The sequence below is a fragment of the Bos mutus genome, chromosome 13, assembly GCF_027580195.1.
Source record: "Bos mutus isolate GX-2022 chromosome 13, NWIPB_WYAK_1.1, whole genome shotgun sequence".
Lineage (NCBI taxonomy): Eukaryota > Metazoa > Chordata > Mammalia > Artiodactyla > Bovidae > Bos > Bos mutus.
Genome location: NC_091629.1, coordinates 12,624,803 through 12,652,075, shown reverse-complemented (window position 1 = coordinate 12,652,075; position 27,273 = coordinate 12,624,803). Strand labels below are relative to the sequence as shown.

General features: G+C 44.5%; 1 protein-coding gene across 2 annotated transcripts; it reads right to left on the bottom strand.

Moving 5' to 3' along the window:
* Positions 1 to 1,943: 1,943 nt before the first annotated feature.
* Positions 1,944 to 26,805, bottom strand: MSRB2 (methionine sulfoxide reductase B2). Of its 2 annotated transcripts, XM_070380995.1 has the most exons (6): positions 26,650 to 26,757; positions 22,599 to 23,641; positions 19,257 to 19,357; positions 11,486 to 11,562; positions 3,938 to 4,085; positions 1,944 to 2,941 (listed from the first exon to the last, which is right to left on the bottom strand). In XM_070380995.1, the coding sequence occupies exons 2-6, from the start codon at positions 22,759 to 22,761 to the stop codon at positions 2,837 to 2,839; spliced, it is 594 nt and encodes a 197-aa protein (XP_070237096.1). In that variant the 5' UTR covers positions 22,762 to 23,641; positions 26,650 to 26,757; the 3' UTR covers positions 1,944 to 2,836. The 2 variants fall into 2 exon arrangements, with proteins under 2 accessions (XP_070237096.1, XP_005911975.2); XM_005911913.3 differs by lacking the exon at positions 22,599 to 23,641 and having other exon boundaries at positions 26,650 to 26,805.
* Positions 26,806 to 27,273: the final 468 nt, after the last annotated feature.

Here is a 27,273-nt window from a genome sequence, read left to right as displayed (position 1 = left end):
ATCAATTTTGAATCTGTGTAGCTTTCTGGCAAATTCCCCAGGACATATCAGCTGAAGAATGGATAACATCATCGAACAAAAATCCAATTAAAGTTCTGGAGACTATGCCAGAAAGGAGGATACACCACTAAGAAAAGTACTGGCAACTGAGAGTCTTACGTCTCCACTTCCACAAATAATGACTAAAATGCCTTCAGACGATTGTGCTTCTGCAGAAAACTGTGAAACTGGACATCATACAAAGAGCACCTACCTGGAGGCACCAGAGAGTAAGAGGAAGCAAATGACATCCAGTGCAGAGTGCCAGCTTTGAAGAAGGCACAGTGGAGCCACACCAGAAGTCTCATCTGCCCAGATTTTAGCCTGAGGCTAAGAAAAGCCTGTGGTGCACCCTAGTGGGGGCAGGGAATAGGGGGTGTCCAAGAGGAGTCATGGGAATGTTAGAAAATATGTTGATAGTATATCATATAAATATGATAATTAAAATACACATATCAAAATTTGTGAGATAGCAAAAATAAGGTAAACAGGGAAATTTATTAATTTTTATTTTAAAAATATTTATTTGACTGTGTTGGGTCTTAGTTGTGGCACTCGGGCTCAGTAGTTGCAGTGAGTGGACTTAGTTGCTCTGAGGTATGTGGGATCTTGGACTTCCCAGGTAGCTCAGTGGTAAAGAATCTGCCTGCCAATGCAGGAGACACAGGTTCAATCCCTGGGTCAGGCAAATCCACTGGAGGAGGAAATGGCAACCCACTCCAGTATTCTTGCCTGGAAACTTCCATAGACAGAGGAGCCTGGTGGGATACAGTCCATGGCGTTGCAAAGAGTTGGACACGACTGAGAACACACACATGTGGGATCTTAGTTCCCCAATCAGGGATTGAACCCGAGTCCCCTGCATTGCAAGGTAGACTCTTAACCACTGAACTATAGGGTGAGTCCCACAGGGAAATTTGGAATTTTAAATACCTATGTGGGAAAAGAAAAGTCTAAAACTCAATGATGTAAGCTTCTACTTTAAGAAACTACAAAAAGAAGAATACATTATACCCAAAGCAAAGTTAAAAGGCTTTGGAGACTAAAATTATGAGCTGTTATCCAAGGGCAATGAGTGGCTAGCAGCATACCAGCACTCCCATCCAGGACAGCAAGAGCAGCCAGGCAGAACAGGGCTCATTTATTAATTTACAAATATGTATTAAATCTATTAGATTATAAATTATTAATGATAATTATCTCCATAGGCAGCAGAAAATTTCTGAGGTGACTAGAACTAAAGGGGATAAGATTCTTGTATTAGTTTTCTGCTGCTGCTGTACCAACCAACCACAAGCTGGGTGGTTTAAGACAACACATTCAGTATCTTGCAGTTACACAGAAGTCTGAAGAGCATCTCACCGGGTTATAAAATAGGTGTTGGTGGGGCTGCATTCCTTTTGGAACGCTCTAGGGGAGGAGCTGTTTTCTGGCCTTTTCCATCTCCTCGACGCTGTTCCCATTCTTGAGCTCATGGTTCTCTTCCTTCAACTTTCAAGCCAGCAAAGCAGCATCTCTCTGACCCATATTCCATCACCACCTCTCTCTGACCCCAGCCAGGAAAGGTTCTCTACTTCTAAGGACTCGTGATTAGAATGGACCCATCAGAGAATTCATGATAATCTATTTCCCTGCATCAAGGTCTTTAATTCATTCACACCTGCACAGTAATACAGAGAAAAATGGAACACTTAAGCTTCTTTTCTGTCCATAAAGTTTCAAAGAAAATGACGTAAACGTTTTCAGTAACAAATCATTAAAAACTCAGTTCATAAAAAACACGTGAGTTGCTATTACCATTGATGTAACCAATAACTACGACCAGGTGATTTAATTATTTTTTGGCATTTGATTTAGTCACTTTTGTAAGAGAGAAAATTCACAGATTTAGATAAAAAGCAAACAAATTTTAGTAAATATTTTATTTGGACACTTTAAAGTTTAACTTTGTAGCCACGCAGTATTCATTATCACTGCAATCTAGCGTATTCCCATTGAAATGTAGTTGCAGGTAGAGAGGTTGGAACCAGAATGTTCAAGACAGTTTATTAACGTTTGGGAAAAAAAAAAAAAAAAAATCATGCATCCCATGGATCTCCAGGCGTGCTCCCGAAACCCACCTTGTCCACAACTCTCCTCCTCCTTCTCCTCAATGCCTCCTTCAGTGCTGGAACTGTGGAGTACTCTAATGCCATATTTTCCTTCCTCTTTTCACTTGATCTCTCACCTGTATATGTCTGGGGAGAACTTAACTGTGATGGAAGGTTCAGGGTCGTTTTGTAGGAATATTTTTTTGGTTTATCCATCTGCCTCCAAGCGTCCCTAGAGTCATGTCCTCTGGTCCAGGCAAAGCCCACAGAAGTCGATTTAGTGGAAACAGTTTTCCCTCTGTCATTTTGTGAAATTCTAGTCAAAGCCAGAGCCAGGGCTGAGTTGACTCCAGGTAGTAAATCAGAGAAGGTGTGGTTTGCGTGGTGCCAGCAGTGAACTTAGCTTTGGTTTGGTAGTTAATAAAACTACCATTCACAATGGGTAGTCATTCACATCGGGCTTCCCTGGTGGCTCAGACAGTAAAGGATCTGCCTGCAATGCGGGAGATCTGGGTTTGATCCCTGGGTTGGGAAGATCTGGAGAAGGGAATGGCTAACCACTCCAGTATTCTTGCCTGGAAAATTCCATGGACAAGGAGGCTGGCGGGCTACACCTCATGGGGTCACAAAAAGTCATTCACATAAGTTCTGCAAATTGAATTTGGAAGTGAGGGAGTGGCGAGGGAGGGAAGGGAACTCGGAGGTGGTCAGTGTTTTCTTGGCTTGAACCGGAGCGCCACACTGTTGATGCAGAACCTCTGCCCAGCAGGCCCAGGTCCGTCGGGGAACACATGGCCGAGGTGAGCTTCACACTGCAAGGAGAGCAGCCTCTGTCATCTCTCACCAGGGAAAAGGCTCTTTAAGTAAAACCCAGACAGATGAACCCCACCTGGCGGGCCCACTCACGTCTTTGACCTCGGTATTGGGGGAAAGTCTATTGTATCAGAATTTGATTCAGAAATGAAAGGATGTAGAGCGCATGGGGTGGTAAATAGCTCTCTACTTGATCAGTGAGAATGTAAGCAAGTGATTTATCTTAGGCCTTGATTTACTCATCTATGAAATGGGGATGATAATTATACCTACGTAACAGAGCTGTTATTATGATTCATTGATACAATGCATTGGGACTTCCCTGGTCCCAGTGCAGGGGGCCTGGATTCGATCCCTGGTCAAGGAACTAGATCCCACATGCCAAAACTAAGACCAGGGGCAGCCAAATAGATTAAAAAAAAAAAAAAAAAAGTAGTATCACAGTTCCTGAGTGAGTGAATCTTGTAGCCAGTATATTATTATTGTTTTTTTCACTGAAGACAAGACTAAGCTACATTTATCTGCTTACAAAACCAGAACATTTGAGCACCCAAAGATATGAAGTTGAATCTGCTGTCTGGATTTAAGCCACTGTCTCCTGCCAGGCTCCCAGGAGAAATAAGCCCTGATGTCACCTTTGGTACTGCTCTGCTTATAGGCGACATGCTGCAGAGCGGAAGGGGGCAGAGAGATGCCATCACCCTGGACCTTCCTGCTGCTCTCCCTGCACAACAGAATGTGAAGGGCCAGCTCTTTCTTTCAGACCCTCGCTCACTCCCACTCTGCAAGGCTAGAACCAGGCAAGGCTCCTTCTTTGGTCTGCAGTGCTGGGAGTGATGGGAGAGAGGAACTGGTAGCAGCCCAGGAGAAACCCAAAGTGCTTCCATGACAAAAGCGCTCCCGTCCATAACACCAGATGTGCAAGGACAAGTGAGCTCTCCACTGCACTCAGGAGGCACAGGGGAAAACAAAACACACAAAACAAAGACACCCACCTGCTTACAGACGACCTCTGTGCGAGCTAGTCCCAACGAGGTGTCCGCACGTCTCAGGATCCCCGTGTTACTCTCATCAGAGCCAGATGTCCCATGAGCCTCAGAGAACGAAGGCCATCCCGTGCCGGAGCAGAACTTCTTCTCAGAGCTGTGTTAGAAATCACGACACCTACAGCTGTGAAAACCGCTATGAACAAACAAAGAGCACTGTGTGCCCCAACCCACGTCTCTACAGAGCAGAAATTGATTCCCTTCTTCTCTGCCACATCTCAAGGCCAGTTCTCTGAACCACAGGGGTCTGCCCACCACACCTCCACTATTCAAGATGCTGTCTCGTCACGTCAAAGATTTCTTGTTCCTTTGATGTTGAAGGCATCCCTCTCAAGCTTCAACAAGGACCACAAACACAAGGAGCTTTGTGAACTGCTCCACGTTAGGAAACAGATTAAATGCCCAAGTTTGAAACGTAGGGAAGGGGGAAATTGAAATGAAACGAGTGGCCAAAGTGTTTAGCGTATCGCAGGTTCAGCGAGTCAGAGAAACGTGAGAACTGATCAAACAGCCATGTCAGCCACAGGAACTTTTGATTATCTGAACACAGAGCCTGACTGCCTTTGGGGATTCAAGAGCTGCCTCTGCCACTTCTTAGCTGTGTGAAACCGGACGGGCTGCTTCCCTGTCCAAGTCACAGTGTTCTTACCTGTAACTTGGGGACAGTAACATCTACGTTATAGAGATGCTCTGAGGGCTTAGGGAGCTATGCAGTGGAGCACGTAGTGATTAATAAGCCTGGGCACCCAGACTCATCACTGCAGTGCAGTGGCCTTCCTGGGAAAGCCCCACAGGAATGAATGATGCTGGGGGTAGGGGGTGGGGAGAACAGAGGTGCCAACAAAAGGGGGAGGAGGGCAACAAGCAGATCTACTCATCAGAGACCCACTCTAAATACTTTGTTACATGAACTCCTTTTCTTTCTTTTTAAAAAAAATTTTGGCCACACTTTGCAGCATGTGGGATCCTAGTTTCCCTAAGTAGGGATTGAACCTGCGTCCCCTGCATTGGAAGCAGAGTCTCAACCGCGGACCACCAGGGAAGTCCCCAAAGATGAACTCCTTTACATCATGCTAGAAAAACAAGTTTCAGAAATTTAAATGGCAGGGGAATGGCTCTGTCTATCTGGGGGAGAGACAAGAAATGAATTGTAAAGTCTGCAAAACAAAAACTGAGTGAAAAGAGGGGCAAAGTGGCAAATAATCAAACCCCTAGAACACAAGCACAGACGGAAGCTCAGTTTAGAGCGCAAACCCAGCAGAACGAGTCTCGGGTAGGTCAGTGACTCAAACACTCCGGTCCCGGGACCCGATACTAAAAAATTATCAAGGATCTCTGAGAGCTTGGTTTACATGAGTTGTGCCTATAAGCAGTTAACAAATTAGAAATTATGAGTGAGAGTTTTAAAGACATTTATGCGTTGAATTATTTTTTAAAATAATAAATTCATTATAGGCTAACACAACCTATTGTTACAACAGATAATTCTGTTTTCCAAACTGAAACAAACATTTAGTGGGATGAGTTGCACTGTTTTATGACTCTGCAAATCTCTTTTTAAAAAATTAATTTGTATTGGAGTGTCGTTGCTTTGCAGTGTTGTGTTAGTCTCTACTGTACAGCAAAATGAATCGGCCACACACATACAAACGTTCTTTCTGTTTTTGGATTTCCGTCCCATTTAGGTCACCACAGAGCACTGGATAAAGTCCCCTGTGCCGTACAGTAGGTTCTCACTGGTTATCTGTTTTACACATAGTATCAATAGTGTATATATATCAACCCCAGTCTCCCAATTCATCCCAACCCCCCTTTCCACTTTGGTATCCATATGTTTGATCTCTATGTCTGTCTCTATTTCTACTTTTTGCAAATCTCTTTAAGGTCTAGCCTTAAAAAAATGACAATTGAATCTCCAGATGTGCTCATGCATTCAATCTGCTGCAGCATTGTTTTGACTGAAGTGTAGGAAGAGGGTGTAGTCTCTTGGACGTGTGGGTGTGTGCTAAGTTGCTTCAGTCATGTCCGACTCTGTGCGACCCTATGGACTATAGCCTGCCAGGTTCCTCTGTCCACGGGACTCTCCAGGCATGAGTACTAGAGTGGGTTGCCATGCCCTTCTCCAGGGGATCTTCCCAACACAGAGATCGAACCCAGGTCTCCTGCGTTGCCAGCAGATTCTTTACCGTCTGAGCTACTAGGGAAGCCCCAGTCTCCTGGATACACAGAAAAGAAAGCACCTTGAAGAGCCCTGGAAAGATCCCAGAAACTCAGGTACAGCTCTGAGGTTGACTTCTGAGAGCCTGGGGTGTGAATCCGGGCTCTGGTATGTCTGTACGACCTTGGCAAGTTATTTAACCTCGTAAAGTCTCTGTTCCTTCGTCCACAGAATAGTAACAGCATTGTTACCTCACAGGGTTGCAGAGGATTGACCAAGATGCTTTCTTCATTTAGCGTTTTTACCATCGTGTTGGACACATGGTACCTAAGTTAGTGGTTATGATTTTTAAAATATCATTATTATTATTAGTAACAGGTATCCATGAAATTTTTGCAGCTGTGGGTCCAATTAGAAGTGTCTGCACATTCAGACTGGGGCTTCCTAGGTGGCTCAGTGGTAAAGAATCTGCCTACCAATGCAGGAGATGTGGGTTCGAGCCCTGGGTCAGGAAGATCCCCTGGAGAAGGAAACAGCAACCACTCCAGTATTCTTGCCCGGAGAATCCTATGGACAGAGAAGCCTGGCAGGCTACAGTCCACAGGGTTGCAAAGAGTTGGATACAACTGAGCACATGTGCACACACCTATTCAGACTGGGTTCTCTGCAACCCCTTTTCTTTTCCAAGGGTTCAAAAATATTCATCTGAGCCACTTTGGTCCGGGGAAAAACATTTTAAATATCCTTTAATCATAGCTTTTCCATCCTCAACATTATATATAAACTAGTGATCATTAAAGCAAATCTGATAGAGAATTATGAATATAATAATTTTTTTAATGAATGACTCTAAGACTAATAAAAAGTCATTTAAAACGTTTTATGGGAAACAATAAACTTTTATTGATGCAATTAACAGAATCTGGAGATTTTACCAGGTAATATGAGAGGCCCATAATATATCATTTAAGAGGGAAAACTTAAATATTAAGGGCAATTAGAAATTGCAATATATATATTTAAATGATTAGCAGATTGTAAGGCCTGCCCTTGAGAAACTAAAACCATTCTGGACCATCTTTACTCTTAAAGGGAGTAAAGATGTATATTATGTATACTCTTTAAGGGATTCCTTTTATTTAGTTTTGTTATATGTTTATTTGCTTTGTTTTTGTCATTGTTTCTAGAAACTCCATGGCCCCCAAACCAGCAGCAAGAGGCACTTGGTGATAACTGACAATCCTCATGGTAGAAGAATTCCCATTCATTTCAAGGAATCAGGAGCACAGAAAAGGTTAACAATATTACCTAGTTCCTACAACACGTGGGGTGCCAGGATATTCTGTAAAAAGGGAACTAACATCAGGCTCTCAGTTTCCTTCTATTCTAAAAAGATTTATGACCGTCAAAAGTGTGATCTCACAGTAGATTTTAATAAACACATCCAGAATTGTAGAGGAGGAAGGAAAGGGAATAGAGGAAGGGGTCGAAGTCACATAATTCCAAGGTTAATGAAGTGACAGTCTGGAGTCCAGTGCTCTTGACCTGGAAACCCTGAATCAAATGACTCTGAGTTGGAGAGTCAGCAGCTCCCCTGAACCATACTGGTTCAGCTCGAAGGGAAGTCTGCAGGCAGCAAGGAGCCCAGTGGCCAAGTGGCTGTGATCCCTCATCCACTTGATTTCTTAACTGTTTAGTTTTGGTTGATTTTTCACCTCCTTTTGACTGTGTGCGAGTATTTGAAGGGATGTTCATTTCTTCTATACCCCTGTTCTCTATTACTGAGGATGGAGACTGGGGACGGGAAGAGAGGGAAAATGAGAGGTCCAACAAGAATCCTGACAGTTATCTACCCTCTTGAATGGGAAGCACTGTCAGGAATATAGTCTTCATTTATAGATTCTCATTAATTAGAAGAGATTTCTTAGGAGTTCCTCATTATCAAAAACACTTTCATGTATAAGGCCCTAAGAAGGCTCTGTCTGTAAGAATCTCATTGCTAACATCTATCTGGTGCTTGGCATGTGTCAGGCATTGCTCTGCTGCTTTCATGTGTATTAACGCATAACTCTGTTCCGTGAACTTCCTGATGTTCAAGCTGGTTTTAGAAAAGGCAGAAGAACCAGAGATCAAATTGCCAACATCCTCTGGATCATGGAAAAAGCAAGAGAGTTCCAGAAAAACATCTATTTCTGCTTTATTGACTATGCCAAAGCCTTTGACTGTGTGGATCACAATCAACTGTGGAAAATTCTGAAAGAGATGGAAATACCAGACCACCTGATCTGCCTCTTGAGAAATTTGTATGCAGGTCAGGAAGCAACAGTTAGAACTGGACATGGAACAACAGACTGGTTCCAAATAGGGAAAGGAGTACGTCAAGGCTGTATATTATCACCCTGTTTATTTAACTTATATGCAGAGTACATCATGAGAAACGCTGGACTGGAAGAAACACAAGCTGGAATCAAGATTGCTGGGAGAAATATCAATAACCTCAGATATGCAGATGACACCACCCTTATGGCAGAAAGTGAAGAGGAACTAAAAAAGCCTCTTGATGAAAGTGAAAGTGGAGAGTGAAAAAGTTGGCTTAAAACTCAACATTCAGAAAATGAAGATCATGGCATCCGGTCCCACCACTTCATGGGAAATAGATGGGGAAACAGTGGAAACACCGTCAGACTTTATTTTTCTGGGCTCCAAAATCACTACAGATGCTGACTGCAGCCATGAAATTAAAAGACGCTTACTCCTTGGAAGGAAAGTTATGACCAACCTAGATAGCATATTCAAAAGAGACATTACTTTGCCAACAAAGATTCGTCTAGTCAAGGCTATGGTTTTTCCTGTGGTCATGTATGGATGTGAGAGTTGGACTGTGAAGAAGGCTGAGCGCTGAAGAATTGATGCTTTTGAACTGTGGTGTTGGAGAAGACTCTTGAGAGTCCCTTGGACTGCAAGGAGATCCAACCAGTCCATTCTGAAGGAGATCAGTCCTGGGATTTCTTGGGAAGGAATGATGCTAAAGCTGAAACACCAGTACTTTGGCCACCTCATGCGAAGAGTTGACTCATTGGAAAAGACTCTGATGCTGGGAGGGATTGGGGGCAGGAGGAGAAGGGGACGACAGAGGATGAGATGGCTGGATGGCATCACTGACTTGATGGACGTGAGTCTGAGTGAACTCCGGGAGTTGGTGATGGACAGGGAGGCCTAGCGTGCTGCGATTCATGGGGTTGCAAAGAGTCGGATACGACTGAGCAACTGATCTGATCTGATCAGTTATTCCTCCCAATAGCTTTATGAGTTCAGGACTACTAACATGCTCATTTTACCGGTGGGGAAAGCAAGGCACAGAGGGGTTAAGAAAGTTGTCCAAGGTCACACAGCAATTAAGCCAGGATGCATATCTACAGACTTCACCACTCTACTACATTGTCTCTCTTATAAACAAATGCATCTTTAATAGCACAGAAGATTCTAGAACATAAAAGATTCTTATGAATATATTCTTATTTTTCTCAGACTAAGCTGCAGGAGGAAAAAAATAGAACAAACTCAAAAATCCTTAAGAAATGAAAATGGAAACTGCAGCTAAAACTAAATGATTAAAAAGAAACAAATAGGTTGGCAGATTGGCAGGTCAGTAAACTAGCCACTTGCTGAAAGGGCTTTTGGAGACCTTTTGGATGGTTTTATTAGTCTTGGCTGCTGTGAAGATGGTCACTCAACTTCCTTAATTTGGACTAGCATTGGTCTTTCAAGTTTAAATTACCTTAAATGAAATAAGATAAAAAATTCAGTGTTTTAGTCGCATCAGCCACATTTCAGGTGTTCAATAGCCACACGTGATTAGTGGCCACCAAAGTGGATGGAGCAGATATAGAATATTTCCAGCACTGCAGAAAGTTCTACTGGACAGAGGTTTTTGCTCTGGTCTCTCCAGTCCCTCCCCTGCCCCAACACTCTGATTCCCCAACAGAGCCTGCGAGGTGCCCATGCTGGGCACTGGGTAGGAAGAAAGTGTCATCTTCACAGGTGCAGAAACTGGAACACCAATGAAGTCAAAACAACAAAAACTAAAATGGAGGAACATGTTCTCGCAAGGATGATGGTCAAAAGCTAGAAACAGAACCTCTGGCTGCTTACTGCAGTCACAAAGCCATCTTTTATATGTTTACAACATGGTTGTTTGGCTAAAAGCAGGTTGGCCATCTCAAGTCCCACCCCTCCCCCTTTAAACAGAACCAAAGGTCAAACAGTAACTAGTGGTTCAGAAATCTGCATGCATTTTACCACTGCCAGCTCCCCCAGGCCATCTTCTCAGCCTGACTGCCATCTTTGCTGTTTCTTCACCAGCCACTGACAGAGTGAATGAATCCCGGCGAAGGCCTGCCCTTCTGTGAGCATGAGGGAAAATCAATCCTGATCATTGCTCATCTTTGCAGGCGGGGTTTGGCTTTCCAAATTCAGCCCCCATTAGCAGCCAGCAGCCCAGGAAAGCCCAGTCTGCTGAAAACCCAGAGCACATAATGAAGCACGGCCTAATGGCAGATTCACAGACCTGGCTTGATTTATATTTTATTCTAAACCAATTTAGGGTTGATGCAAAAGAAATAAAAAACATCTTTGAACTTCTGAAAAATGGGACTTCAAAGATGTTTTCCTTTCTTCTTCATCGAATCTACTTTTTTTAGACTGTTTCCTGCATGTCTAAACAAAAAAGCCTTTGTTGAGAGATTTCAGATCCTGATTGACTTAAAAGAGGCTTTGAAATCAAGGGACAATTAAATTTACTTTTAGCTATATAGAAGAGGCATGGTATTCACTACTGTCAAGCACTGTGGGGAATCCATCCTCATAAAATTCTACATTTCCTAAATTAAATTATAAACCCATTTTTTCCCTGGGAGAGATATAGTTTTAATCACATGGGTCAAGCAAATACCATTATGGTTTAGATGTCTTTAAATACTTTCCCAGGGAAAAACTAATAGCTTTATCTTAAGGTGCCCACCAAGTTTTTTTTTTTTTTTTGGTTTGCTTTTTGCTATTCTTGCAGATACAGAAAGAAAGACTATAGGCTAACATGTTAATGCTATAAATAATAATAAGACAGGCAAGAATCTTAATGAACAGCCCTCCTTATAGTAACCAAGTTAATCAGGAATGAAAACCATGGGATGTATTAGGTTGGTCAAAAAGTTTGTAAGATCCTATGGAAAAACCCAAGTGAATTTTCTAGCCAATCCAATATTTATCCAAGGCCCCAAAAGACAGAGCGGTATGAATTTTGAGGCTCACTCTCCTTTGGTCCCTCTTGGTCTTTATCTCACCTGAAGAGCGGGCTGTCGCAACACACACAGTGATACATCCCTGGTTCCTTGTTATTCAGGTAGATCCCACTGAAAGGCTGAAAGTAAATGAGATATATCACTGTTCAGGTTTCTCATAACACCAGCAGGACATGATACAGCAGATCTAAATCCAAGATTAAGTTCTCCAATAAAGGAATTTTTGTACTAATTTCACAAAGTGCAAGTATCACTGGAGAGAAAATTACAACATGCCCAGTGGAGCAGTCTGCAGGCTTGTTTACGACCGCCTTTATTGTGCCAAATATTCAAATTATGACCTTAATAATGCTTTGTATTTATATAGCACCTTTCATCCAAGAGCATCAAAGCCTGTGAAAAAGCAAGAGAATGGGCCTCTGGATTGTGTTAGATCTCGGCCTCCATTTCAAAAGTTAATACAACAGGAATCTAGTCCACTGACTAAAGCACTCTGAAATCTCCAATTAAAGACGGCGATAGATACATTAAAAAGCAAAGCTCAGTGAGATTGGGGTTATGCCTTTAATATGCTTCACGTGGTGTTTAGGGTACTTCATACTGAATAAATGCTAAATAACGAGCGAGATTCTCCCAGTGCCTAAATTACTACTTAGATGAAATTACCACATTAAATTGTGGCTTAAGGAGTTTGCAGGTTCCGAGAACAGCAGACTTCAATCAATGAGTGAGCCAAGACTACTATGTATTTTTTTAAATGTTATTTGGTAAACTGATCTCATTGTTTGGAACAAACAAAGACCATTTTTGCCCAATTCCATCTTCTCTATCAAAGAAATTTCAAGAAAGAGAAACTGTTGCATGAGCCTCCTGTGAAAATCCACAAGCAGTGGCTGGTGGCAGGCACTGTCCTACTCTTTGGAAGAGAAGCTGAACACGGGATGGGTCACTGAGTCCCAGAGCTGATTTAGGAAACAAGCGGCCCCTTCAGCCCTCTCTAGACAAATCCCCAGTCAAACGTTCACATTCCCATGGTCGGAGTAACAGCACATTTTCAGGGAGCAGCATAACAGTCAATTTCAAATTAACCTACTGAGCCCACCATCTGGGCACACTTGGATGTCTTCCCTCTCTAAAATCCCTAAACTTGGCTGCAGACATCTAACAGTGGTGAGCTGGTCTTTTTCTGGCCTGTCCCCTTGAAGGCTTGCACCTCACGCTGGCACAAAGGGTATCTGGGATGAAAAGGAAGTTTCGCCTCTCTCCCACCTGGGCTGAAGAGACAAACATGCCAAAGGGCTACCCAGATGTGAAGCTGATCTGGAAATGCCTACTTATGGGATCCGGACAGCATGCTAATATTCACAATATAATATTTGTTATTGCAGGGACAGTTGGAGAGAGGAAGTGACAGGGAACTGGTAACCACAGTAAGTTAAAAAATCAGACATAAAAGGATCCTTTGCTGACATATTTTATGAAATGACATCTCTCCTCTGCCTCCTTGCCTGATTTCCTACTGTCTACCCTCTCACCCTTTCTCCTTAATTTTATACAAGTCCTGTCATATTATTTAGGGCCACACCCAGCTTCTATTTCATTCTCTCATTCCAGTATTACTTGAAAACCAAGTGTGTAGCCAATGCTGCACTGGGTACTAAGGTTGCAGAGATGGAAAAACAAAACAGAACTACACTAACCATGGTTCCTGCACCAGGAATTTGCTACCAAGTCGGGAAGAGATGTGAGCTGGCAGTGGTCACAGCATGTGACCGCAGTTCTGATGGGGAGGTTAGCAGCGAGTGGCGGGTACCACGAGTCCCTTTACTACTAGGGAAGTCTTCATGAAACCTTTCTGGACCAGGTCATATATGAGATGTCTGAGATCAGGGTTTTCTTTTTCTTTAACCTTTTATCATCATTATTTTTCATTGCATGGCTGACTAGTGTTTATTACAGGAAAATGCCAAGACACTAAAGTGAGTTTTGAAGGATGAGAAGGAGTTAATCAGATAAAGGAGTTAATCAGATAAAGAAATTTCAGACAGAGCAGCCTGGGCTGGGCTCACATCACAGAACAGAGCAACGTGGAGGAGGAAGAAGAGGTTGCTGGATAGGCAGGGAGGGCCAGATCATAGCAGCTTTAATCAGACCATGCTTGTTGTTGTTCAGGCGCTCAGTCTTGTCTGACTCTTTGCCATCCCATGGACTGCAGCACACCAGGCTGCTCTGTCCTTCACTATCTCCTGGAGTTTGCCCAAACTCATGTCCATTGAGTTGATGATGCTAAAGAGTTAAAGTGCCAGCTTACTGAAAATGGAAAGCCACTGGAAACTTTTAAACTGGGTGCACACACAATCAGAGCTGGTTTTTAGAAGGAGCACTCAAAGGACAGTCAAACGGCCACCAGTTCAGGCCTGGATTTAACTATGGCAAGAATAGTGGAAATAACAAGATGAGGACGGATTTAAGAATTGTTTTGAAGAGAGAACTGAAATGAGTGACTGTACGGGGAGGTGGTCAGAGACAGAGACAAAAAGATACCCCTTCCCCGGTTTTCAAAATCTATCCTATGGACTAAATGTTCTGCACTGCCATGGACTGTAGCCCACCAGGCTCCTCTGTCCATGGAATTTTCCAGGCAAGAATACTGGAGTGGGTTGCCATCTCCTCCTCCAGGGAATCTTCCTGATCCAGGGATTGAACCTGTGTCTCCTGCACTGCAGATGGATTCCTTACTGCTTTACCACAGAGAAGCCCCTAAATGTTTGTGTATCCCCTCCAAATTCATGTTTAAGCCCTAACCCCCAAGGTGATGGTATTGGAAGTGAGGCCTTTGGGAGGTGATTAGTTCATAAGGGTGGAGCCCTCAAGAGTGGGATTAGTGCCCTGGGAAGAAGAGACATGAGAGGGATGACCTCTTTCTCCCCAACGTCAGGACACGGCAAGAAGGTGACCATCTGCAAACCAAGAAGAGAGTCCTTATCAGAACCAAATTGTTTGGCACCTTGATCTCGGATTTCTCAGCCCCCAGAACTGTGAGCAACAAATGTTTGTTGTTTAAGGACCCTCGTCTGTGACATCCTGCTAGAGAAGCCCAAACTAAGACTATGTGCGCACCAACGCAGCCTTTCCCTTCTTTGATCTTGTTAATACTACACACCTGTTGGAAACGGATGATACACTTAAATGATTTGCAGGTTATTTCACAGAGAAATATTTACAAAGATGGGGACAGGGCCGATGGATACCAGCCAGGGAAGGTGAAGCATCTCTGGGCTAGTGACTGAGAACACACTGCCCTACTGGCCTGTGAGGCACAGAGTGGGCAGAACCCATGAGGCCAAAGCTGGAAGGGCGGGTTGCCTGCGGGGGTGGGGGATGGGGAGGCTGCAAGCTGCGTGGGAGGAACACAGCCCCAATGGACCCTTGATGCCTGTTTTTCTACTGTGTCCTCTGATCTTGCTGGCATCTCCCAGGGGCCAAACTCAATCAGGAGTCAAGAGGGCAAGGGAGCTGCTTAGCCTTCCCAGAGTTCAGAGCAGAGTGAAGCATGTGGATGGCAGATCTGGAAGGCAAACAGTAACCTGCACAAAACCTAGCTTCTACTGACATTCGAGATGGGCTCCATAAAGGATAGAAATGGTATGGACCTAACAGAAGCAGAAGATATTAAGAAGAGGCGGCAAGAATACACAGAAGAACTGTACAAAAAAGATCTTCGTGACCCAGGTAATCACGATGATGTGATCACTCACCTAGAGCCAGACATCCTGGAATGTGAAGTCAAGTGGGCCTTAGAAAGCATCACTACGAACAAAGCTAGTGGAGGTGATGGAATTCCAGTTGAGCTATTTCAAATCCTGAAAGATGATGCTGTGAAAGTGCTGCACTCAATATGCCAGCAACTTTGGAAAACTCAGCAGTGGCCACAGGACTGGAAAAGGTCAGTTTTCATTCCAATCCCAAAGAAAGGCAATGCCAAGGAATGCTCAAACTACCGCACAATTGCACTCATCTCACACGCTAGTAAAGTAATGCTCAAAATTCTCCAAGCCAGGCTTCAGCAATACGTGAACCATGAACTTCTAGATGTTCAAGCTGGTTTTAGAAAAGGCAGAGGAACCAGAGATCAAATTGCCAACATCTGCTGGATCATCAAAAAATCAAGAGAGTTCCAGAAAAACATCTATTTCTGCTTTATTGATTATGCCAAAGCCTTTGACTGTGTGGATCACGATAAACTGTGGAAAATTCTGAAAGAGATGGGAATACCAGACCACCTGACCTGCCTCTTGAGAAACCTATATGCAGGTCAGGAAGCAACAGTTAGAACTGGACATGGAACAACAGACTGGTTCCAAATAGGGAAAGGAGTACGTCAAGGCTGTATATTGTTACCCTGCTTATTTAACTTAAATGCAGAGTACATCATGAGAAATTCTGGGCTGGAAGAAGCACAAGCTGGAATCAAGATTGCCTGGAGAAATATCAATAACCTCAGATATGAAATGACACCACCTTTATGGCAGAAAGTGAAGAGGAACTAAAAAGCCTCTTGATGAAAGTAAAAGAGGAGAGTGAAAAAGTTGGCTTAAAGCTCAACATTCAGAAAACTAAAATCATGGCATCTGGTCCCATCACTTCATGGGAAATAGATGGGGAAACAGTGGAAACAGTGTCAGACTTTATTTTGGGGGGCTCCAAAATCACTGCAGATGGTGACTGCAGCCATGAAATTAAAAAAAGCTTACTCTTTGGAAAGTTATGACCAACCTAGATAGCATATTCAAAAGCAGAGACATTACTTTGCCAACAAAGGTCCGTCTAGTCAAGGCTATAGTTTTTCCAGTGGTCATGTATGGATGTGAGAGTTGAACTGTGAAGAAAGCTGAGCGCCAAAGAATTGATGCTTTTGAACTGTGGTGTTGGAGAAGACTCTTGAGAGTCCCTTGGACTGCAAGGAGATACAACCAGTCCATTCTAAACGAGATCAGTCCTGGGTGTTCATTGAAAGGAATGATGCTAAAGCTGAAACTCCAGTACTTTGGCCACCTCATGTGAAGAGCTGACTCATTGGAAAAGACCCTGGTGCTGGGAGGGATTGGGGGTGGGGGGAGAAGGGGACGACCGAGGATGAGATGTCTGGATGGCATCACCGACTCAATGGACATGAGTTTGGGTGAACTCCGGGAGTTGGTGATGGACAGGGAGGCCTGGCATGCTGCGATTCATGGGGTTGCAAAGAGTCGGACACGACTGAGTGACTGAACTGAACTGAACAGACATTTGACTTTTTAAAAAAATACTTATTTGACTGCACTGGATCTTAGTTATGGCACGTGAGATCTTTAGTTGTGACATGTGAACTCAGTTGCAGCATATGGGATCTAGTTCCCTGACCAGGGATTGAACCTGGGCCCCCTACCAACCAGGGATTGAACCTGGGCCCACAACCAACCTTGGTTGTGTGGAGCCTTAACCACTGGACCACTGGAGAAGTCCCTGATATCTGATTTTTAGTTACTGCTCAACTAGTCTGTGAACCCCCTTGTCGCACTTGGCAGAGGGCTAGCAGGTTACTGCTGCCCAACAAAAAGCACATGCAACTGAATTTTAATTTTGAGTCACCAAATAGAAGGCTGAGGTGTTTCCCTTCTCTTTTCTTAGCCTCATGGAGCTTATGGAGGCTTATCGTTCTGCAGCATTCTAAAAAGTTACATGTGGAAATGAATCAACTGAAAGGGATTTATAACATTACTTAAAATAATGGATGATGCTCATTTTGTAAAATGGCCAAATGCAGAGTATAACACACCATCTGTCTGAGAATCCCACGTATTTATTCTCCTAAACATCTGGCAGCTTATCTTCAGGCTACCACTTCCAACTCCAAACCCTGTGTGGCTCTGCCCTTCAGAATAGGGCTGACTTACAGTGCTCTGGGAAGACACACAACTGCTCAGGGAATCACAGCTAGCTCTCTTGTGCTATCTGCATAATGGCTAGTATAAGTATCTTTCCTGGGCTTACCTGGTGGCTCAGTGGTAAAGAATCCATCTGCCAATGCAGGAGATTCAGGTTCAAATCCTGGGTTAGGAAGATCCCATGAAGGAGGAAGTGGCAACCTGCTCCAGTACTCTTACCTGGAGAATCCCATGGACAGAGGAGCCTGGTGGGCTACAGTCCATGGGGTTGCAAAGAGTCGGACATGACTGAGCACACACACACATAAGGATTACCTGCTCTATGCTGGGCTCTTTTCCAGGCACTGGAGACCCAGCCGTCAACAACACAACTGACCAGCTAAACAACAACAACAGTCTCTTTCCGAGGAAGCCTTTATTAAAACCCTACCCACAGGAAGTTTTCAAAAATAGCAGTATTTCACCAGAATCTATGGGATCTTCTGGTCTGTCTAATGACTTTGGATTGGCAGTGAAGTTGAAGGTGAGACCATGATTATATGGCTCCAGCACATGGATAGCTTACCTGAATTTTGCAGGGACCGCTAACTTCAAAGATATAAATATCCTACAACATTCAAAACTGCTGTGCTGTGGTCCACTCTAGGGGGTCTGCTTCACAAATGAAAATATCTACTAACCTGGCTCCATAGCTATTTTCCAGTGGTCATATTTGGGCCTAAGACAAATGACTTGCTGTGAAACTCAGCGTGGTAAAAATGGTACTATACTGAGTAACCACTGAGGGCTGCTTTCTCAGGAAAGGGAAGAAAGCTGAGGTTATTGAAGACAGTTTCAGTAATATGTCCCCCTCTTGGCCTGCAGTGGTTCAACAGTCCCAACGCTTGATTTTTTGAGTACCCACTACCTGCAGGATATGTCATGTATTGGACGGCAGGTACTAAGCAGGGAAAACCCAGCTTGGGGCTGGGGAAAGGCTTCCCTTTGCAGGTGAGACTCGGGCCAAGAGCTGAAAGGTGGGTTTGAATGGGTTGGAGTTCGGGGAGGACAGAGGGTGAAAGGGCCTGAAGTGGGGAAAGCCCCGGGTCTTGGAGCTAAATGAGGAAAAGTGGCCAGATCTGAGGATGGACGTGGGAGGTAGGGACCAGAGCTTCAGGGCCTTATTAGCCACTTTAAACTTTTTTCTTTTACTTTGAAAACAAGAATTTAGAGTAGGGGGTGATGTGGTCATATCCATTTTCAAATGATCTCTTTGGCGGCCGGGAGGAGAATGGCAAGGTGAGGAGCAAGGACAAATGTGAGGAGCACAGCTGAGGCAGCTGCTTTTGAACCCAGGATGGTGGGGCCTGGACCAGCCTACAGGGGCGAGCAGTGGAGAGAAGCAGGGTGATGAGACAGTCATTCAGGAGGCTGAGTGGGTGGACTGGCCGCCGGAGGGCAATGTGTCTAGAGAGAGGTTTCTGGCTTGCGTAACTGGATGGATATTCATGGCCAGAGGAGAGCAGTGGAGGGTGCCAGATTAGTAAAGAAAATGATGTTTTTGTTTTTGTTTTTTTTAATTTTAATTGGAGGGTAATTACCTTATAATATCGTGATGGCTTTTACCATACATCAACATGCATCGGCCATAGGCATACATGTGTTCCCTCTCGCCTGAGCCCCCCTCACACTCCCCACACCCCTCCAGGCTGTCCCAGAGCAATGGCTTTGCGTGCCCTGCTTCATACATCAAACTCCCACTGGCTTTCCTTGTACATATGGGAAGGAGAAGGTGGGGTGATCTGAGAGAACAGCACCAGGTTAGGTTTTGTAGTGAGATCGACTCCAGTTTGTCCTGCGCCACACCCAACACATCTACTCAGAAACTGTAAACAAGTGTAGCTTACCGGCTCCGTCCCTTTTTCTCTCGTGACATGGAACTGCTCTGGTGTCAGCTTCTTCTGCCACTCACTCTTGGAGAGAGCCGGCTGACGTTTTATAAGAGACCCTGTATTGTTAAACAGGAATTTCAAAAAAGTGAAAAAAGCAAGGAACACTGAGTTTGACTTCCTTGGATTTGTCTAAGAAAATTTAGGTATTTCCCCAAAGAATTAGAGTCATGCCTTCACTACAGATATTTGTATTTTAATTGTTTCTTTGTATTTCATTGCATTGTTTAGACTCTCAAAATAACTACTGTATAAGAATGTATTTAATAGCAGTGGTTGACAAATTGCAAATTATTAGATGGGTGCTATTGGCTTCAAATGATGTCTTTGATCAGGTTTTGGATTTTTATATATTTTTATATTATTAAAATATATTTTGCTTCAAGAAAATACCCAGGAAGGCACAATGACCTTTTCTTGCTAAGCCTCTCTCCTGAAGTGCACCAGTTCCCAACAGAACACACCATAACGTCCCCTCCGCTCCCAACCTTTCCTTCTTCACAGAGACCAGAAAGTTCAGGTACAAAATGCTTTAATTGACTCATTAGCTTAGTACGAGATGAGTAATAAGCAGAGAGCCAGTTTTCCAATTGTACTGGGGCATGGAAGTTAAAGAGGCGGCTGAAATATGAAATAAAGCAGAATAAATTCTCCTTGGTTTGCTGAGGGTAGAAATCAATCCCTCTCCCATTACTACATTCAAAGGAGTATTTCCTGTCAGGATACAGCTGGGAGTAGCTGTGAGACTGGAGAGGAAAGATCGTTGAGCCAGTGGGTTATTAAAACCCTCTTCCTTGCTGGTTTATAAAGGTATCTCTGATTTTGTTCATCAAAGGAGGTCTCTATTAAAAATTCTTGTGTGGAAAAAAGAAGACTCCTACAGCACACATTCCTGAAAGGGAGGCTGAGACCTACCATAGTCTATGTTTGGGCTTCATGGTTTTTATCCACTTGTGTCTTCCTTTCTTCCCTTCCTATAGCTTCTATGTTACTTTTCTTCCCATGAGTATAAACAAAGTAACTAGGATAATACTCTCTTTGGCCAAAGGGTTGGGGGCGGGGGTGGGAAGTCTAACGTCTATTATAACGTTCTAATCATCCAATGTTAAGAATATGAAAGGATCGTATCATCTGCACACCTCAACTTACACAAGAGAAATCAGAGTAGTGATCGAAGGCTTTATTAGGAAGGTGGCCTTTCGGCACAGAGTTGAAGGAAATGTAAACAAACACGTCAGATGAATACCTGGAGGACCACTGCAGGCAAGAGGAGCAACAGGCTGGGTGTGCCTGGCATGTCCTATGAACAGCAAAGAGGCCCGAGCGACTCAGGTGGAGCCAGCAGGGAAGGTTAATAGAAATGAGAACAGACAGGCAATGGGGCCCAGATCACTTAGAGCCTTGAAGACTATTATTTTAATCAATTAGTTAAGGCTCTGTTGGGTCTTCTCTAATTGTGGTGAGTGGAGACTGTGTTTCATTATTGTGTGAGGGTTTCTCATGGCAGGTGCAGAGCACAGGCTCTAGATTCGTGGGCTCAGTAGTTGTGGTGTACAGGCTTAGCTGCTTCAAGGCATGTGGGACCTTCCCAGACCAGGAATCAAACCCATGTCCCCTGCACTGGCAGGTGGATTCTTAATCACTGGCCCACCAGGGATGTTCAGGCCTTGAAGGCTTTTGTAAGAACGCTGGCTTTTGTTCTCAATGAGTTTGGAAGGCAGTGGAAGGTCAGCAGAGGCATGGAATGAATCTAACATATTTTAAAAGAATTAGTGGCAGACATTCCAAAAAAAAAAAAAGAATCAGGGTAAAGGCTGAAGCACGAGAACCATTACAGAGGCCGGCCAGCTCTGAGAACTGTGGCAGCGTCCGTCACAGCTGCAGTCTGATCATGTTTACTTCTTCCACCTGGTGGGGGTTTCAGTGTCTATAAGACAGCTCACAGGCTATGGCTCAGAATATTATCTGTATCCCTTGCTGAAAGGCAGAGACCTGGATTGGGGTTGCAGCAGTGTAGTGGCTTAGAAGTGATCAGTCGGTGGACACAGTCTGATGGCGGAGCGGGGGCATCTGCCGATGGGCCAGTTGTGGAGGTGAGAGAAAGCAAAGGTCAAGAGTCATAAAGCACAGCTTCTAGGCTCTGGAAGTTGGGGAAGACTTCAGGAGGAGTAGGTTTGGAAACATGGTTTTGAATTTGTTAACTTTTAAAATGCCATTCAGGTATTCAGGTGCAGGTGTCAAGTATGGCTATATGGATACAGAGAGGGAGAGGTCTAAGGTGGAAATGTGAACTTTAGGATTCCTCAGCCTGAAGCTGTCTTTTATCTTGGGGGGCTGAAAGATCCTCAAGTCAGTGAGTGTAGACAAAACAGAAAGGCCTGAGGATTGTACTCTGAGGCTCTCCTCGATATACAGGCTGAAGATACATGGAGGCAAGCAGGGAGGTGGGAAGGAAACTGAGAGATGCAGTGTCCTAGTGAAATGGAGCAGGATCCTATGGTCCTTCCCCAACATGTCCTCAGTCTGCCTTTTGTCTGTGAAATAACTTTAGCCAAAGAATAAGTTTAATCAGGGAATTCCCTGGTGGTCCAGAGGCTAAGACTCTGAGCTCCCAGTGCAGGGAGCCTGGGTTCAATCCCTGGTCAGGGAACTAGAGCCTACCTGTCACAACTAAGATCCCAGAATAGCGAAATAAGTATATTAAAAAAAACACAATATTTTATCAGAGAAGTGAGAAAATACAGAAACAAAAGAAAACAGTCAAATGAGACAAAATAATAATAATTTAGTCATTTAAGCAAAGTCAATGACTTTTAGTTCCTTCTCGAGGGATACAGATAAAATTCTGAGCCATATAGCCTGTGAGCTGTCTTATACTGAAACCCCCACCAGGTGGAAAAAATAAACATGATGATCAGACTGCAGCCATGACATAAACTACCGCAGTTCTCAGAGCTGGCCTGGAAATAGGAACAGACCTACCCTGGAACTGAAGATGAACTGTACTTGAAACAATCAATGACACTGATTAGATCACCGCATAAGCAATTTCAAGATGACTGTCAGAGCTGACTGTGCTGTTTCTGCATGTAGCCCCCTCCCATCACCTACAAAAGCTCTTGCCCACTGAAGTGGGGCGCAGGAGTCAACCTTGGGACAGGAGTCCTCCTTGCACATGCCCCGCCAAGCCCAGGTTGCGGGCCTCTGCAGTTAAGCAAACTTTCCACCATTCTCGCCTCTATTAGCTTTTGAGCAGCGAGCAGCGGGACCCTACTTTCAGTTAGGCTTTTCGGCTCTCACCATGGGACCGCTGCGCTCTCCCAACACCTGGCTCGCGGGATTTTCCTGAGCAGTGCTGCGGCCATGACGACGCGCCAGAGTGGCTGTGAGGAACTGCTGCTCCTGGCTTGCTGGCCCCAAGAGGCGGATATGAGAGGACGTTCCTAGCAGCTGCCGAATCCATTTTGTTTTGGGGATCCTCCCTGTTTCTCCGCTGCTCGGCACTGGCTGTCAACGTACATACACTTTTCCTCGGTGGAATGGAAACGTGTCTGGATGAGCTGATGAGACCCAAGACCCAGTAAGTCGGTCCACCGGTGTGCAGCCGGGCTAAGTTCTCTTTGAGCACAAAATACTATTTGGGCATTTCGCCAATTGGTTCTGACATGGGTATGATGCCGAGGAGCGTTTGCGTTGGGGACTCTGTATCGGTTATTGTCTTGAAGATTTGCGACAGCTCTGTCTTCTGGTGTGTGAGTGTGCATTCCATTTGTGTGATTGGTATCTTTCTTGTCTTTTATAAAATGGGAGATTTGGTTCAATTTATTTGAAAAATTTTAGCTATGAGATTATGATTAAAGAAAAAGATAATTTTTTCAACAACATATGGCATCAGTATTCTTTAGACTCCAAGGGAAAAAAAATGGATTATGAAACTTCTGAAATTCCCAAACTGGTTCTTTTTGCATATGCAGTTATGTACATATGTACATAAGTCTGCCTTACATATGTAATCAAAGTTACTAAAAATGATGAGGAAGCACTTCAGTGTGTAAAGCAAGTGGGATACGTGTTGGTGAGAGGAGGTATAAAGAATGGAGGTTATTTTTTGTTGAGGAAAAATGATGATAATAATGTTGTCCTGGAGCTGGTTGTGATCTCTGAGGCGAGAGCAGTGAATGGTTCTGAAGAGAAAGCTGCTTCCTGACCAGGAATCGAACCTGGGTAACCTGGATGAAAGCCAGGAATCCTAGCCAGCAGACCACTAGGGGCAAGAGGTTAGAAGCAAAGTGGTCCTGGCTCTTTCCCTCATTTGAAAGCAAGAATGTTTCGAGGAGGCAGAACTGTAAAAACAGGTACAAAGTTTATCATGAGTACACAGCACAATAAGTGGGAGGGCATACAGATAAATCATTTATTTAAGACAGAAGAAGAAATACACAGCTGGAGAGAAGGGGCATGGGCACTCTCTCTAACGAGGAGGGCATAAGAAGTAAGGCAGAAATACCCACCCAGAGAGGAGTGTGGGTGTCCTAAATGATAAGCCAGTAAAAAGGTGATTTAAATCCCTTAATTGGATAGTCCTTCCCCATCTTTGTTTACATTTGGCCAATTATTTTTTTTCCACGACTGACTGGTCCTTGGACCCTCCCCACGATGAGTACGCAACTTTTTGCTAAGATGGATCCCATCGCAGAAGCCTGAGGGTGCCTGTCCATGCTTATTATAGGGTGGGGCCCCCTCCCTTTTCGACCCCCAAGAAGCCTTCCGCGCATGTGTAGACAGGGAAGTTTTCTTTGACCTCAGGAGTCGACACCTTATCTCTTTAGCCGAGCTCAGTTTTTGCCACTAGCTTGTCCCTGGAGGGTTTGGGTGAGAAAAAACCTTGAATTTTATTCCACTTGACAAACACCAACTGTGCACCCCAGGGGCCTATGCATCTCCTACCTCAGTTGTTTCTGGATGGGGACAACTCATATGGATACAAAGAGTGACAAAAGGTTTGTGAAAAAAGGGAACTTTGAGAAGAGTTTTATTTGTTGTCAGGAGTGATTAAGATTAGACTGGATTTAATTAGGTAAATATACTTTGTTATTAATAGTAAGCTGGTATAAAAGTAGAATTTGGTTTTCTTTCTCCTTGTTAAGAGATAAAAACTTTACTGGAATATTGAGGTGCTTTTGACAACAGATTGTAAGTTTCTTTCTCTAGCTAACTTTGAGTATCCCAAAGGGCCTATAGGCATCTCAGAAGAAATGTTAAAATAACTAGGATTATTTGGTATGTTAAATTATATGGAAAACATTTGATTAACTTTCAGGTCATAATGCTGAACTGGGTGAGAAATTTAAAGAATTCTAATGGAAAGCTACTGTTTTGCTTCAAAGCATATTTTTGACCCCAACGTTTGGGATGGAAGTTATCACAGAGTATAATTACTTACGATGTGTACCACTGCTGGTTTTGAGTTTACTGCTAAAAGTACACGTACAATGCTTGAGTGACAACTTTATATAAGTGGTAAAATGTATAGACTATAAAATGTCTTCCTGTCAGCATCTCTCTGTACTTGTTATGTCTGATTAGTTTTCCCTCAATGTGGATAATTAAGTACACAGCACAGGGTTAAATATAGCTACACTTTTATCCTTTCCATTCATTTATGTAATTATAACTAATGCTTATTGTATACCTACTAAGCACGAATATTGTGATAAAACATGTTTAGTTTTTTCATTTATTCTGTATAATAACCCTACTATCATCATTACCCTTATTTTACAAAGAAAAAAAAACAGGCTTATGCTTACCAAGTTCAAGACATGCTCAAAGACACACAGCCAGTGGGTGTGGCACCGTCAGCACTGAAACCCCTTAACCACGAAACTATCAGCTGCCTATCATTCTCAATGGTTGCCTACTAGTTTGTTGAATTGAACTTTCACGGTTTACTTAAGCATTCCTTAACTGACAGACATTTGGGTTATGGCCAGTTTCTCCTTCTTAAGAGTAGTGCTGTTAAAAGCATCTCTGCACATATAACTTTGTTCTTCTTTTGAATTATTTCCTTAGAATAAATTCCCAAGAGTGGGTGTCTGATAAGTGAGCAGTTCCTGTTAAGTATTGGTGTCGGGCCAAATTTTAATGTTGCTGAAGAACCGCAGATTCCAGGGCAATTTATTAGGCTGTTTCCGGCAGCACTAAGTACAAACATAAAGGGCAAATTTCCGCTGAAACCACCACCCTCTAAAGGGGAATGAGGAGGGCTCCAGCCCAGAACTGTGATGCCTGAACCACCACCTGTGGTTCTCAGGAAGTCAACACTTAGCACTGAGTGGGCAAAGAACACACAGGAGATTGGCTGACTAGAGACACCAGGAGTGGTCTGAGGTCCGTGACCCCAAGTCATATTTGATCAGCTCTCATTGCACCCTGCCAGGGCTTTTATTTATTTAACACTACATTTTGAAATTTTCAGGGGATAAAAAGAATTCCGAGTGACTGGGTACATTTATAGCACAGATATTTATCTTTAAATATCTTCAATGGACACATAACAAATGGATTCCAAGATGGGCTAGCTGGGGCAGCTGCCCAGAAAGGCAATCAACACATGGCACTGTGTCCCCCAAACTGGACATGAAATACAGCCAGCTGACCCAAGATCCCACTAGAGTCGCCTTTAGTGACTCTGTACTAAAGGATGAGGTGTCAGCGTGCCCCAATCCCACAGAGCAGCCAAAGCCATGTGGTAGAAGAAACGCACACTTTCCCCCGGTCTATGTCACAGCCACTGACTAACGATGGTTATCGGGTTAGAGGGGGGAAGGGATTACGAGTCCCCACGTTCCCCCTGGGTCCTGGAAACACAGATATAGAGATCAGGGAGCAGATCCACAGGCATGCAAAGTTAGAACTGCCTGCTTCTGAAACGCGGAAAGCAGCAGGCATAACTGGACGAGGGGGACAGTGTAGTTAACAGAGCAGTGGGTGGCTGCAGCAGAGAGCGCTCTGGGCGGGCTGCTCAACCAACACCGCCGTCCTTCACCTGGAAGCCCGGCTCCAGAGTACATTTTATACAAAAAAACAAAACAAGTATGTGTGCACGTGGGAGGAGGACTTGTACTTTTCCACAAACCCTCATACGGGTCAGGGACTCCCCCGCCCACGCCCCTTCAAGTTTACAGCCCGCAGTACTTAGATGGCAGGGGGTGGGCGGGCAGGAGCCCCGACGGAGCTTCCGGAGAATGGACGAGTCAGATCCAGGACCAGCCGGCTGGGGCCCCCCGAGACCCGGCAAGCGAACAAAAATTGAAAGCCGGGAGGTGAGGGCGGGGCCTGCAAGGCCTACCTGCTTGCGGGGATCCAGCACCTGCGCGGAAGCCGCCGCAGTCCGGTCGGCCCCGCGCAGCCCACCCGGGCGCCTCGCGGAGGGGTAGGCCCCGCAGAGCCCGCAGGAGGCGCGCCATGACGTTGAGCGCGGCCGGGCGGAGCCCACGCCACGGCCCCGCCCACTCGCGTAGAACCCGCCCCCGTCTTCGAGACTCGGCTCCGCCTCCTCCTTTCCACTCCTTTCGGCACTACAGCCACCGCGAAGCTCCGCCTATTTTTAACCTTCCTGAACTCCTGTCCCCGCACTCCTCCCCTTCCTCCATCCCTCCTCCTAATCCCTCTCTGCTCCTGTCCCTACCTGCCTCCCCTTGGCCTTCTCTGGTACCCTCTACTCAGGTACCACCCCCCACCTCCCTTCGTGCCTCCCCCACACCCTTCCCTGCACCCCTGCTGCTCCTCCTCTGGTCCCACCTAGCTGCGTGCATTCCCACTCTGCTCCCCACCCCCAGCCCACTAATCTGTTTTAGTTGGTTTGCGTTTTCTAGAATTGCTTATAAATGGAACCTTTTTTTTTTGGGGGGGGTCTGGTTTCTTTCATGCAGAATAAATGTCTTGACACTCCTTCCAGTTTTTGCATGTAGCA

Excerpts from the sequence above, each read along its gene's own strand:
- MSRB2 (XM_070380995.1), bottom strand. The coding sequence starts at position 22,761 with ATGGATTCGGCAGCTGCTAGGAACGTCCTCTCATATCCGCCTCTTGGG. Across the intron at positions 19,358-22,598 it reads GAGAGCGCAGCGGTCCCATG|GGTCTCTTATAAAACGTCAG; the intron begins GTGAGAGCCGAA and ends TTAACAATACAG. Across the intron at positions 2,942-3,937 it reads CAGAGGTCGTCTGTAAGCAG|TGTGAAGCTCACCTCGGCCA; the intron begins GTGGGTGTCTTT and ends CTCTCCTTGCAG.